Source organism: Engystomops pustulosus, chromosome 5 (assembly GCF_040894005.1).
Source record: "Engystomops pustulosus chromosome 5, aEngPut4.maternal, whole genome shotgun sequence".
NCBI classification, from domain to species: Eukaryota; Metazoa; Chordata; class Amphibia; order Anura; family Leptodactylidae; genus Engystomops; species Engystomops pustulosus.
Genome location: NC_092415.1, coordinates 189,568,432 through 189,582,465, shown reverse-complemented (window position 1 = coordinate 189,582,465; position 14,034 = coordinate 189,568,432). Strand labels below are relative to the sequence as shown.

The 14,034-nt window shown below is 38.4% G+C and overlaps 1 protein-coding gene across 1 annotated transcript; it reads right to left on the bottom strand.

Annotated features, from left to right (window-relative positions):
* Positions 1-2,576: 2,576 nt before the first annotated feature.
* LOC140133652 (patched domain-containing protein 3-like) lies at positions 2,577-10,211 on the bottom strand. The gene is made up of 4 exons (XM_072154097.1): positions 9,318-10,211; positions 7,981-8,102; positions 6,357-6,502; positions 2,577-5,132 (listed from the first exon to the last, which is right to left on the bottom strand). The coding sequence occupies exons 1-4, from the start codon at positions 10,056-10,058 to the stop codon at positions 3,469-3,471; spliced, it is 2,673 nt and encodes an 890-aa protein (XP_072010198.1). The 5' UTR covers positions 10,059-10,211; the 3' UTR covers positions 2,577-3,468.
* Between the last annotated feature and the right edge of the window lie 3,823 nt (positions 10,212-14,034).

The following is a 14,034-nucleotide window of genomic DNA, read 5'->3' as shown; positions in this document are numbered from 1 at the left end:
TTCCAAGGGAGGGGGTGATGGGGGGCAGTGACCGGAGTTGAGCGGGGGGAAGGGGGGGGGGAGTGAGAGCGGCCGGAGTCCTTCCGGGGGTGGGGGGGCGGCGGGTGCGGTAGCGGGCATAACAGGCTGGGGTTCGGGAGCGCCGGGGGGGGGGCTTGTGGTAGCGGGCGCAGTTTGGGCCGTGAGTTTCGGCCCGGTTGCGGGCGGAGTTTTATGGGAGGTGCGGGAGCGGGCAGGATGGATGCGCTGAATTAAAAAAATAAATACACTCACCTCAGACTCGTTCCTTCGGCTGATCACTGCAGCGCACACGGAGTAAGGTGCCCAGCGCTGGCAGCGTAATGACATCATTTCGCTGCCAGCGCGGGGATGCTTACCGTCCTGTGCGCTGCAGTGATCAGAGTGACAGCAGGCAGTGTCAGCGCCCTGCTCTGTCATGGCTGTTAGCATTATCGGAGCGCAGCTCCGATACTGCTAACAGCCATGACAACCAGGTGTGGACAGTGGTTGTCCGCACCTGGCAGTGGTTGGGAGGATGGGGCGCGTGCCAGCAGTGAGGGCTCTGCGTGCCCTCTCTGGCACGCGTGCCATAGGTTCGCCATCGCTGCTCTAGACACTAGACCTTTTCTCCTTACTTTACTATCAAAAAGAAAATCCAATGGATGCTTTTCCATTAGAAATGCATCTCTTGTCCTGTATTCTTTAAAGGCCCACCTAAGTTGCGCATAAAAATACCAATCTCTTCCATCCAAATTGAATTCCTTGGCCATCTCCTCGAAGGGTTTTAGGCCCTCATTATTTAGTATTTGAGCAAGAAAACACACTCCTTTCCCCACCCAAAATCTGGAGTAGTCCAAAGGTTTTAAGTTTCTATTTGTGTAACCCCACAACGGTGAACAATCTTGATATCCTTTATAGTGTAATTTTTCTTTAGATTTTTCCCAAACCCAATTCATCAATTTAAATATAGGGTGTTGTGCTCTAAATTCTTTTTTTGCAAAAACACCTGTTTCTAGTAGTGACCAAATATTATATCTATACAAATCCTGTGATTTACATTTAATATAAATTTTATCATAAATATATCGTGATCCAACATGTTTTGCCATTGTGCTGCTATAAAATAAGAAGAGAAGTCCGGTAAAGCCAGTCCTCCTTCATCAATTTGTGAGTGTAATTTACTTAACTTTATGCGTGCGGATTTCCCGTTCGATATAAATTCCCTCAATAAAGTGTTTAATGTATTCCTAATTTTGATTGAGATAATAACAGGGCTGTTTTGTAGTCTAAAAAGTATCTGGGGCAGCACCATCATTTTAAACACCACCACTCTAGCGGCCATTGGTAGATTAATTTTCCTCCATACTGCAATCTTATTTCTTATATCTTGGATCAAGGGTCTGATATTTAAAGGGATATAATCCTTTACATTCTTATTGATAGTAATTCCCAAGTACCTCATCTTATCCACCACTGGAAGTTGATCCAAGATCAGATCTGATTGAACGATTGAGTCTAGGGGTAGGCATGATGATTTGCTCCAGTTAATACAGATGCCCGAGACTTTACCATGTAGTCTAATCAATTCAAGGAGTTCTTTCATACTTTCCTCGTAGTTGTTTAAAAGGAATTTGGTCCTGTTTAGTGAGCTCTGTCTTGGGGTCAATGGCCTGAGTGCCCACAGAAAGGGCTCTGAGTGCCACCTCTGGCACCCGTGCCATAGGTTCGCCACCACTGATATATTTTATCTGTTTATATTTTTTAGTTATGTTTTACTGCAAAAATATCTTTCTCTGTAGTACGTCTATGATTTACGTAGGATCGCACTAGTTCCTGGTGTGCCCATCACTCCCTGTCGCCCTGGTCTGCAGACACAAGGGTGCCGCCGCCTCCGGTCATGTGACCCCTCATCCATGTGACTGTGAGTCATGTGACTACCGCACAGGTGTTACTTCCGGTTTGGGACGAATGGGACGCTCGGGATTGCATGCGCCAGGTAACACCAGGCTATCATCATCATCATCTTATACTCTTGTTTTTCGACTATACTCATTGGTTGCCTCTGGTTTATAATCACTTAACCCTTATACACTACGCATTCCTCTTAAAGGCAGGGACACTGAAACGTGTGTCGGGGAAGCGACTGCTCGTGCTGCTAAAAATGGGTATGCATTGACTTCTTGTATCTGGCACTTGACACTTTATATTTGCACTTTATCTCCACTTGGTTTATATGAATTATTGTTTGATCAAGGCCGATATTATTTTAGAATTAATTATTTTCATTTATTCATTTCTTAATCATGATCTGGATATTGTCATGTATTTTCCCCATCATACTGTTATGAAATTATTACATATCACGTTTCAGTCGCATCATTTCTGTTCTTTTCCTGTAGACTGTTCCTTGGTACCTTGTATTTTATCTATTTTTGTACATTTTCCATGAGATTAAATAAACACTATACATTGTATTACATTTGGGTTTTTTTCTTGCCCATTGTGCTACTTGTAAGTTAAGAATTAATGCAACTATAATGTATAATATTAAGTAATTTCATGTATCTACGTATAAGGAAATTATGAAAACTGTTTTATTATATACGGCACATCATTTTATTTTTACAATTTGTTGCGTACATATTTTTCTTAAATGGTTATATTCTTTTAAACAAAATTGTTTAAATCAGTGGTACAGGTGACTACAAGAAACTTTTTAATATATTTTATCTGGGTAAAGTGCTTTTGACCCCTTTATTTAGCTCCTGTCCTTCTCTCTTAATGAAATGCCGAAATGTTGACTCAAATCTGTTTTACTAGCAAGAAGGATAGAAGCTCACTGAGATGAAACATTACTTAAAAGAATGTGAGAGAACCTGTAGGTTAAAGACCTGGATAGAAAAAAGAAAGCAGTGGAGTGTAGACACTTAAAATGTAACATTGATCCAACACAGTTCAATATCTGATTTCCAGTGCATATAGTAAGTCCAAAACATTTTTACACGTAAGCTTCAGAAATAATAAATGCTTATAGAAGGAAATCAGATCATCAACCTCTAGTCTGGTCTCCAGATCTCCAACATTTGCCAAAATTTTTGATTTACAAATTTTTCCATGGATTTAAAAGAGTAAATTGTAAAAAGATTGCAAATATTTCAGTATCTTAATCAGACATGTCAAGTGCAGTCAAGGCATTGTTCCTATATCAAAGAAATTGCAGCTTAACAGTTTTTAACATGACAATAATTAGGTGCTTTTTTCCAAAATTATTTTATATTATTTTTTTATATATATATTTTTATATTATTTTATAAAAGATTATTCAGCTTTTGTAACCCTAAGAGCTATGTCAAATCTTATAGAGAATTTAAAAAAAGTTAATGTATTGAAACAATGGGGTCCCTTGGGGATGAACTGATCTGTTTTTAGGAATTACTTTATGGTCTTACTTTAAGATTAAACACAAGGTTAAGGGCAATCAGGGTCAAGATTTGGTGATTTATTTGAAAAAATGACCATATTGTCACAACCATCAAAATGTGTTTCTTTGATTTCATTGCCTAAGATTTGCTTGTCGGCATTACTTTTGTTTTTTGCAGTATTATTATCCTTCATACATCTACCAAAGAATGTTAGAAAAACAGGGAGGAAAACCAGTCCATGTACCATACCAAATGCAATAACAAGGAATATGATTTTAAAAAATGTCCTGAAGATGTAACTCTCAGCTGCAGAAAGGGCTATCACCCCCAGGATGGTGGACACAGCTCCCTGTACTATAGGATACCCCAGAGAATGTAAGGCCTCGATCAATTTCTCATTGGCTTTGCCTTTGTGATTTGAGACAAAAGCATAGGAAATGTGAGCAGAGAAGTCTACGGAGAATCCAATGCAGATGACGAGGTTGATCATGGAGATGGAATCTAAGTTGACATCCCAGTAAGCCATGAAACCTGTAACACCCACTATAATAGATGCTATGGTGAATGTCACCCACAAGGAGCACAGAGGATTTGGAATTAGGAGGATTGAGATCACAAACATGGTGGCCGCAGCAACTGCAGTGTTCTGTATGGTGTTAGATATGATTACGGCATATTGGTCAAAATATATAAATGCTGGGTGATAGACAAGAACCGGGATCTCACACGTCTTTGCTGAATGTCGGACTTGGTTTAACAGGTTTCTCTCATCCACTGCTGATGTAACATTTACCGTCTGGATAAAGAAACGGGAAGCTATTATATTGCCCGACTGAATGTCTACATCTTGCTTAAAATCTGGGATTCTAGTAAATAATACTGATAAATTATCAATAAAATTATTTTTGTCACTAATGTTCAGGTTCATCTGCTGAGCCATCTCTCTATACACTGTGAACCAGGACTCGGAGAGAGACTTACTAACATAGGGATCATCTATAAAAGACTCCATACACCTGTCAATTTTTCCCTGTACATCTAAATCCCAGTATGAAAGTTCCTCAGTCACCACAACCATCACTCTAGGACCGTACTCTGAAAAATATAAATCTTCATCGTCATAGAAGGAACGAACATAAGAGCTATCTGTAGCTAGATTACGTAAGTCAATGCCTTCCTGAACCTGAAAACACCCATATATACTGCTGGCCAGATATCCTAAGTACAAAAGAAGAACAAAAATCTTGGTCCAGATGTTAGTCAGAAATGGTCCATACTGATTCCGAAAAAAATTTGTGATGGGATGATCAGTCTCTTTACCAGTGATCTGGCTGTATCCTCCTCCAACACAGCACATGTTATAGGCAGAAGATCGATGGGTGTCTTTCTCTTCTGTCACCTTCTTACAAATGAACCAATGCCTGTTACTCTCCTCTCTTCTGCCATTGAGAGCTAAGAAAGCCCCAAAGCAAGTGACGTTATACAGGAAGCAGAACAAGATGGCCGTCCCAGTGTATATACAGAATGCCTGCACAGACTGGAAGGAGGTCAGAATTCCAATGTAGAAAGCTAGAACATCTGTGAGCGTTGTGATTGTTATGGAGACTGCAGCCTCAGCGTATGTATCGGCCATTCTGTCTTCAACTTTATCCTTTACTTTAGTTTGTTGCCAGCTGGAAATCATAATGAACATATCATCCACCCCGACACCTACAAGTAACAATAGAAACACCTATAATAAATATATTTTTATATAATATTTTTATATAGTCAAAATATGTATTTGATATTTGTGATAAAAAATAAACAATAACAAATTTCTTTAGCACAATCATAAACTTTTCTTATTGCTCAAGTCCTTTCAATTTTATTTGTGTTCTGTTACCATGTCTAGATCCAAAAAGCGTGAAGTAGCCTTTAAAAATATGAATATGATCATGGAAAAGAACTTGAAAGTTCACTAAGCCTTATGCTACCATGATGCCCGCTTAAAGAAGCATGACTTTGATCTACATTGGAACTGTTGTGATGTATTGCAGGAATGGATGTAGAACAGAGGGACAACTCCTTTGCCAATAATAGTCATGGCTAGTAGCAAGGTGTGTCAATTTACCTCATTGGGTGTTCAGCATCCAATTCGACAATTAGGCAGATTTACTCACCCGGTCCTGTCGCGATCCAGCGGCGCGTTCTGTGTGGAGGATTCGGGTCTTCCGGCGATTCACTAAGGTAGTTCCTCCGACGTCCACCAGGTGTCGCTGCTGCGCTGAAGTTCGTCGGAATGCACTGAACTTCACCAAGCCGGGCCGAGTGCAGGTAAGCACGTGTCCAGCGACACTTTTTTTTTAAATGCGTCGGTTTCTCCGAATCCGTCGAGTTTTCATTCGGCCACGCCCCCCGATTTCCGTCTCGTGCACCCGGCGCCGATGCACCACAATCCGATCGCGTGCACCAAACACCCGGGGCAATTCAGGGAAAAATGGCGCAAAACGGAAAAATTCAGGTAAACCACCATAAAAATGTGATTCGGACCCTTAGTAAATGACCCCCAATATGTCCGTGTTGCACAGCCAAACCTAAACTAAAACTAGGGGTCCGCTCTTCTTTGCTCAAAAGGCATCCATACATGCACACCAAAGACTCTAAACGTACCTAACCTAACTCCACCAAGTAATAGCTAGTAAAAAAAAAAGAATAGAGGGCTCTTGAATGGGTTAATCCAAGGATGTGACAAATTGTGGGGGTGCTGTTTGGTTATTTGACCAAACTAAACCAACAAATAGTAGGTGTAAAGTTAAATTAGACAGCACTAACCGTTGTGAAATTTTTTACTGTACAGTTTAAAATTGTCTAGTCTATCTTAGACAATATTAGTAAATCTACCTATTGTTTCTATTTGTTGAAAATGATTCACCTCAATTTGTAGTAACTTACCAAGAATGAGGAATGGTGCATTCCCAACCGTAACAACAAAGGGCACTCCGCATAGTAACAACAAGCCAAAACTAGAGACAACAGCCAATCCAGAAGAAATAACTCCAAACGCAGCCACCCAGAATTTGTTCCTCACACAATCAAATCTGTAAGAGAATAAAATCCAAAATGTTGATACTTAAGAGAGCAAAATGAAAAGAGGATGCAAGAGCACTGTAAGTTAAAGTAAATCAACCACGTAATCTTTGCATGCCAGGATCAACTAGAAAACAAAGCAGCACCTAGCCTTGGACAAGATGTTCAGTGCTCCGGACTGCTAAGTATGCACACCCTTGCGCAGGAGAGCGAGTTGACGTCACTTCGATCTCTCGGCATGGGAAACAGAGGTGACGAGGGCGTGCATAATTAGCATCCCGGAGCACTTGACATCTTGTCCCAGTGCTCAGTGCTGCTATTTATATCTTTGTTTTCTAGTTGATTTGGGCATGTCAAGATTAGCGACGGACAGCGCTGGGAACAAGGTGAAGAGGAGCGGAGGTTAGTATTGATAGGTTTTTTATGTTATCTATATGATTGATTTCTTTTTCCTCTTTTAAACATTAAATTTTAAGGTAAGTTCATTTTTCTTTGTATGAGCCACAGTTAAACTGTTATCCAACATCATTTATAATGTAATTTATTGTGGGGGCACTGTATATAAAAATAAATTGAGGGAAATTATAAATAAAATATTTTATTAGTAGTGGGGAATTATATATCACAGAATGCATTGCCCAATCAAAATAATTTTGGGGGGCAATATAAAAAAAAATTAATTAGAGGATGCTGACTATAAAATTATTCATAAAGATGCCACACAATATAAAATTATAATTTAGGGAGCATAATTACAAAAAAAATCATAAGAGACCCAAATAATTCTTATATGGATGGTTCTATTTAAAATAAAGGATATTAGGTCCCTAGTGTGAAATAATCTGTGTGATCAGTACATTAGTCAACCATCTAATTCTAACCATGTGTATTTCCTTTCATACTGAAATTGGTGTATCCGTGAATGAGTGGTTGGATTGGACCAGGAGCGTAACTACAGTGGTAGCGGCCATAGCAGTAAGGGGCCCAGTGTCAGGGGGGCCCGGCATCAGATCTGACACACTAAAGAATGGAGGATGTGCACCATTATATACATATTGTATTGTACAGTGCACATTATCCATAGTACACAGCATGAATTGGCAATTCAGATAAGAAAATTTCAGGGGAGAGGAAAGCAGAACGTCAGGACTAGGGATCTCTCATCTCTTGTTCCTGCTGTGTACTTTTCCCATGTAGTCAGCATAAACTGGGACACATCTGTGTAAGTATACAACTGTAAATATCAGCGCATAAATGTGCATATGTGTCCAAGAGTGTGTAAATGTGTGAGTTAACAAATATGTATATGAGGGTGTAGGGGGCCCCAATCAGCAGTCTGCTATGGGACCCTGATGCTCCTATTTACGCCCCTTGTTTGGATGATTTGTTATTATTAGAAACAGGGGACAGGGGGGATGTGTTAGGATGAACACTTGTGCCCATGAGGAGAAATGACTAATACTTGATTTTATTAGACAAGTGACCTTACCTTATACAGGACACAATGGAAAAGAATATGGTGATAAAATAAGTAATTGCAAACAATGGAATTACGGACTTTGTGATGCCATCAAATTCCTGCTGCCGTGATAACGATGTGAAATAAGATACCTGACATACAACAGAAAAAGCAATGTTTTATTGACACAAGAGCGATAAAAGGAACCATAATGATTAAAATATGGTTACATAGAATGTCAGCTTAACAACAAGAAGAAAAAGGTATGCACCAAAAACAGCTCAGTCAATGCAGTGTGCAACAAAATCGTATGAACTTTATTAAATGCAAAAACGGGATACATATATGACAAACATCTAAAAACATCTAAATCCCTAAAACCTAAGTAGGTCCTAATGGCTGCCAGACACCGTGTCAGCAATAGCCCACACCAGTACCACGCTTGTAAAGTGCAAGTGCATAAGCTGTATAGGTATTACCTAGATACCGGTTTCTAAAGTGCTCCTAGTAGTCTGGCAGGCAGGTGGGAGAAAAGCAGGGGTAACGGGCTCCCCACGTGTATCGTCGTCCTAGATATTATGTTCTGAAAGAGAGGTGAATTCCGAGAATCATTCATAGAATCTCTCGAATTCGACCAGTAAAGCAAACACGTACACCTTAAGCACAGTATAGATAATAATATCTATAATTCTGAGGTGGGGGCGAGGGGGGGTGTTGTGTGACCTATGGGACCGCCAGCAATTAGGAGAATGGAGGTCCCCATTGGTTGTTTTATTTGTGTTGCAATGCTGCTTCTTGCAAAAGTGTTGAATGGAATAGTTGTGAAGCATATGCAGCGCCTACCCATTCACATGAGACTTGGGGACCATGGAGACCTTCTTACTTGTGATAGATGGGGTCCGAGGAGAATCCATAACATACAATTATTTATTACGCACTAATTTAAAATTATAACCCTGTATTCTGCCTCTATTATAAATAAGATGTACAGTGTCGGAATAAAGCTCCACTTTAATTCAAATTAAAGGAAGCATACCATGAGGAATCTACCATCAGAAGTAGATCTGATAGTAGATACCTCCTGAGGGCCTCTGCCCTAATCTGTAATTTAATAATCCTTATTAAAAATCTTTATTTTAGTAATATGTAAATTAATTGCAGCAGCCTCTGGGGCATGGATTTTATGAAATTTTATGAAATTTTTATTTTGGCGGATGTATGTATCCTTACTACAAAATGTTAAAAAGACTTTGATAAGATATGAAATATTTTATTTTATATATATATATATATATATATATATACTGACAGAGTATTACATTAAATTATTTTCATACTTGCTACAGAAATTATATAAACTTAATTACCTTGATTTCACCGAGCTGTAAGTCATTCTTTGAGAAAAATGTGATAAATTCGTTGATCCATTGCAGACTCTTTTCTCTGTCGTTCTCATCGTCTTCTCTCAGATAATAAACTAATCTGATGGCTTTGGCTTTTTGGACAATATTTCCTGAATTCAGTTGCACTCCCCCCAGGTATGTTGCTAGAAATGAACTATTTTCAAACATGGGATATTGTATATGTATTGTCTCTATCAGACTCACATTGCCTTGTACTGCAGATAGAAGGGGATTAGGTGAGATACATTTTGGTCCCTGGACCTCGGCACACAGTTGCTGAAATGTGAGAGTTGTGTTAGTTGTAGGATCCATCACGGTGAAGTTCTGCACCATCTCATCCAACTTCATGAGTTCTTCAAATGTGTGACTGTTCAGGACATTATCAGATGTGCTCACGGCCAAGAGAGAGACAAAGGAACCTTCTGTGTACAATCGCGATACAGAAAACTGTCCCGAGTCATTGGTGGGAAAACGTGTACTTACAAAGTCTCGCTCAGTTTTAGCCGGACCTCCAATTGGTGTGAACTGTTCTTCAATGTCATTCGCTTGTCTCTGAGGTAAAAAGTAAAACCCAGCTCCCAAACCAGCAGATAAAACAAAAGGAATGAGAAGGAACCACCAGGGGTATCTTCCCACCAGCTTACCAAGCCACCTGAAGGCTCGAGAGAGAGGTCTCTGTATACAGTCTGTGTGACACCTGGACATTCTCAATCCTTGGTTATCTACAAAGAATAAAGAATTGAAAGGTTTCCAGTGTTAACACCATATAGAATATAATGTAACAAGAGGAACCTCAGATAAGTCACTAGTACAAGACACTATGAAGAAGGAGAATCACAAAGGTTTTCGTTCTCTATAGACAGGATCTCAGTGAGAAGGAAGTTTCCTATATCTGGATGACATGGTAACTAATGAACAGGTGACCTTTGTATCTGTGTTCTTCAGAAAATGACGTTAACAATATCATTCGTTATAAATAAAGCAGAAATAAGATTACATGGAGATCATTTCTCAGGCAACCTGCCAAATGAAATAGATTATGCTGTAAGCTCAATTAGTTTCAAAGTTTTTTTTAATTACTAAGAGCACATATTCCCTGCTCATCAGGTGGAAGATAAACTGTTGATCATTGGGGAACTCCCCAAAAAATGAAGCTCTGTTTTACGTGCATCAGCAGTAAGAAAGTTTAGGTATCTTCCATGTAGACCAAAATATACCGAATTACTGGAAATAATGTTTTCCAGGAACCTGTTCCGTTGTCTTCAAGGGATAGGAAGTTTTTTTTTTTTTACGTTTTACTGAATTAGAACTTTATAAACAAAGTTCTCCCTGCTTTTGGACAACATATTGTTCCAGGATGGCAATTGTGCACATCATTAGGGGGTAACTATTTCTCTTTATTTTATATTTGCAACTTATTTTGGCCCATTTGTAAATGTGCACAAAAATATACAATCTTCTGAACCGCCCAGCGAAGTTTGCCACTGATTTATATCAGTTCGAGGGAAATGGGGGTTGATTTAAATTTTTCATTGATTTTTTTTTTTACTTTTTAACATTTTAAAAAATATATTTTTCAGATTCCCTAGGGTACTTTAATCCTAGGTTGTCTGATTGATCTGATTTACCACATCATTTATTACAATGTGCAAATCACACATTGTAATGAATGCGTTAAAACAAGACAGCCTTGGGTATTTGTATGACCCAAGGCTGTCATAGTAACCAAGGTCATCAGGGGGCGGCGATCTAATCCAATATCGACTATGCACCACTGGGATTTAAATGCCTCCGGCATCAGTGCCAGAACTGACCATCGGTGTTACGGGTAGGTGTTTGCTGCAATATGCAGCAAACACCCACCTTATATGGAGAGGTCTCAGCTCGTGAGCCCTCTCAATACAATGGAAGCTGTAAGGCAAAAATAAGACAATCCCTCCTCAAAAGAAATAAAGGCGCAAATTTGCAAACTTAACACAAATGGCTCCCTTAATCTTTTATATCCATACATGGTAAAAGAGGAGCTTGATTTGGGTTTCTATCAAGTCATAACGTTCGTGTCGTCTTCAGAGCAAGACATTTGATCATGTTGCCTCTTATAAAATAATAATGTTGATTTACTGCCAACTATGAAGGTTAAGGCCTTGTAAAATGGATATAGTGGTTGTTTCTGTTACACCTATGATTTGCTTCTTTTTATCCCTTTTTTTCTCTCCGTTTTTTTGGTAATATTTGATTTATGATCATGGCATTTTGACGTATCATTTTTTTTTTAGAAGTAAGATATTATAGGCACTCAATGTAATGCAATTGGCATTTATAAATGTAAAAAAATAGAATAAAGAATAAGATAAAGAAAAGAAATCGGTATCTAAAGCAGCAAAGGTCAAAAGTGATAAATATATGCTGGATAACGCATTTGCATCCCCCTTTGACGTGGATTAATTGGAAGCTTAACATCAGTACCTTGGAATATTTTATTAGACAGTCCTTGATAAAACAGGTCATCATTGACAATAATAAGGAAGTGTGGGACAGACCAACTAATACAAATTGAGGGAATCGTAAGGCTTCTCAGCAATCATTCAATGTCCTGGACATGTAAGTACTGGGGGATCTCATTATATTTACTGAGAAATAATTATTTTTTTCATTTAGAATTTAATTTCTATATATTATTTATATGTATTTTGCCTATTGGTGTATTCTTAGTATATAACAATTCATAGAAATATTAAAATCAGTGCCATGCTCATTACAAGGTATTATTCTTTTAGAGCTAGGATTGTCAACAATGGAGGAAGCAGAGGATCCCATAGCCATAGTTGGCATAGGATGCAATTTTTCTGGAGGTAAGTGGTGGATATGAAGAACATAAATTTACTCAATGGGGGGTCATTTATCTTTAGTCACGATATTTGTGTGTGTCTCTTCTTGTTTTTTTTTGGGGGGGGTTCTGCACTTTTTGAGTTATCCTTGAGGTTGATATATCAGGCAGCCGAGTCTCTGGGGTTTTTGTGACTTTTTATTAAAAAGTCGCAGGAGAGTCACACAAAAATCTAAGACTCTTCTGCAACTTTTTCAAAAATTTTTCCTTTGCCTCTCAGGACTGGAGTTTATATGTGACTTTTTAACCACAGATTTGTGCCAAAATTGCAACTTTTTAATACATTCACTTGAAAGTTAAATTTGCTAGGCGAATGCAAAAGTTGCAAATTTAGGCACAAATATATCAAATCGGCCAAAAATTTCAACAAGTAAATTTAGGTTTTTCTTTCCCGAGGGTATGGATTTAAGATTTTTTATAAAATTTGCTGTGATAAAATTCATATGCATTAAATTATATAGAGAACTGAAACACATATAGGAATGATTTTGGTTCTGTGTAATATAATGTAAAATTCTTATTCAACAGGTGAAGGAATTGAAAATTTCTGGAAAGTCATTTTTGAGGGCAAAAATTGCACAACAGAGATACCAGAAGAGAGATTTGACCTCAAGAAATGGTACAACGCAGATCAAAACAAACCAGGCAAAATTTACACCAACCGAGCTGCTTTTGTAGAAGGGTAAGTACAGTAGGGGAGATTTATCTTTTTTTTTCTGGTGTAAAATAGTCCCATAGAGGTTTTTATTGGACTTTTCATTGCTAAAATGTCACAAATGACTTTATTCTTGCCGTTTCACTATACTGGTGTAAACATAGAACTACCGCTAGTGCAAAAGCAAATACATGACTTGTGACTTTTTAAAAAATCGTAAAAAAGTTGCATAGTCAGTCCTTTTTTGCGACTTTTTGAAAGAAAAATCCCAGACATAAGTAGAGCATAAGAACATTTATTAAAGGGCCAAAGCCACTTTAATGAATCTGATGAGGAGCGGAGCTCAAAAGACAGACCTAGAACTTCATCTATGAGGGTTGATTTGGATTTTGGGGATTAGTAGTTCTTGTCATCCTAGCATATAACAATAGGAGTCGTTCCCTAAGAGGGTCTCATACTAAAATAATGATCAAGATGGTAGAATATGGCACATAAGATTGTGATAATTTATTAATTTCAGTGGCTGCTGAAGTATAGACTGAAGGTGGCGCTGGAAATGTGCTATTTTTCCAGTTTGTGGTGCAAGGGATTAATGATTTGGCACACAAACAAAATGATCTTGAACTGTCTCCCCATTCATGTAGGCGAAATAGTACTCCAAAAAAATTTCTGCCAGTTTTCCATTTGAAAGTTGATAATAAATGTCCCCCATTATGTTTTTCTTCAGGATGAATGAATTTGACAATAAAGTCTTTGAAATAAATAATTCTGAGACTAACAACATGGATCCACAACACAAATTATTACTTGAATGCACATACAGAGCTCTGGAAGACGCAGGCTACCCCTCTGAAAGTATACGGGGAAGTAAAACAGGCGTGTTTATAGGTAGGTGACATTACTTGAAAAGTAAAATGACATTGTTACAAAGAGGATCGGGGAAGGAAGAGAATTGTCTAGATTGTCCTTAATTTTCCCTTGTGGTGGTGGTTAATCAGATATTTTGTGTGGGGTCTTACATGTGGCAGAAAATTCACCAAGAACTGACTGTTTTCAGAAAACTACACAAAGTAAAGAGCTACGTCTCAGAATCTACAGTCCTCAGGTAGCAAGACAAATTTATGTAGCATGTTAATACA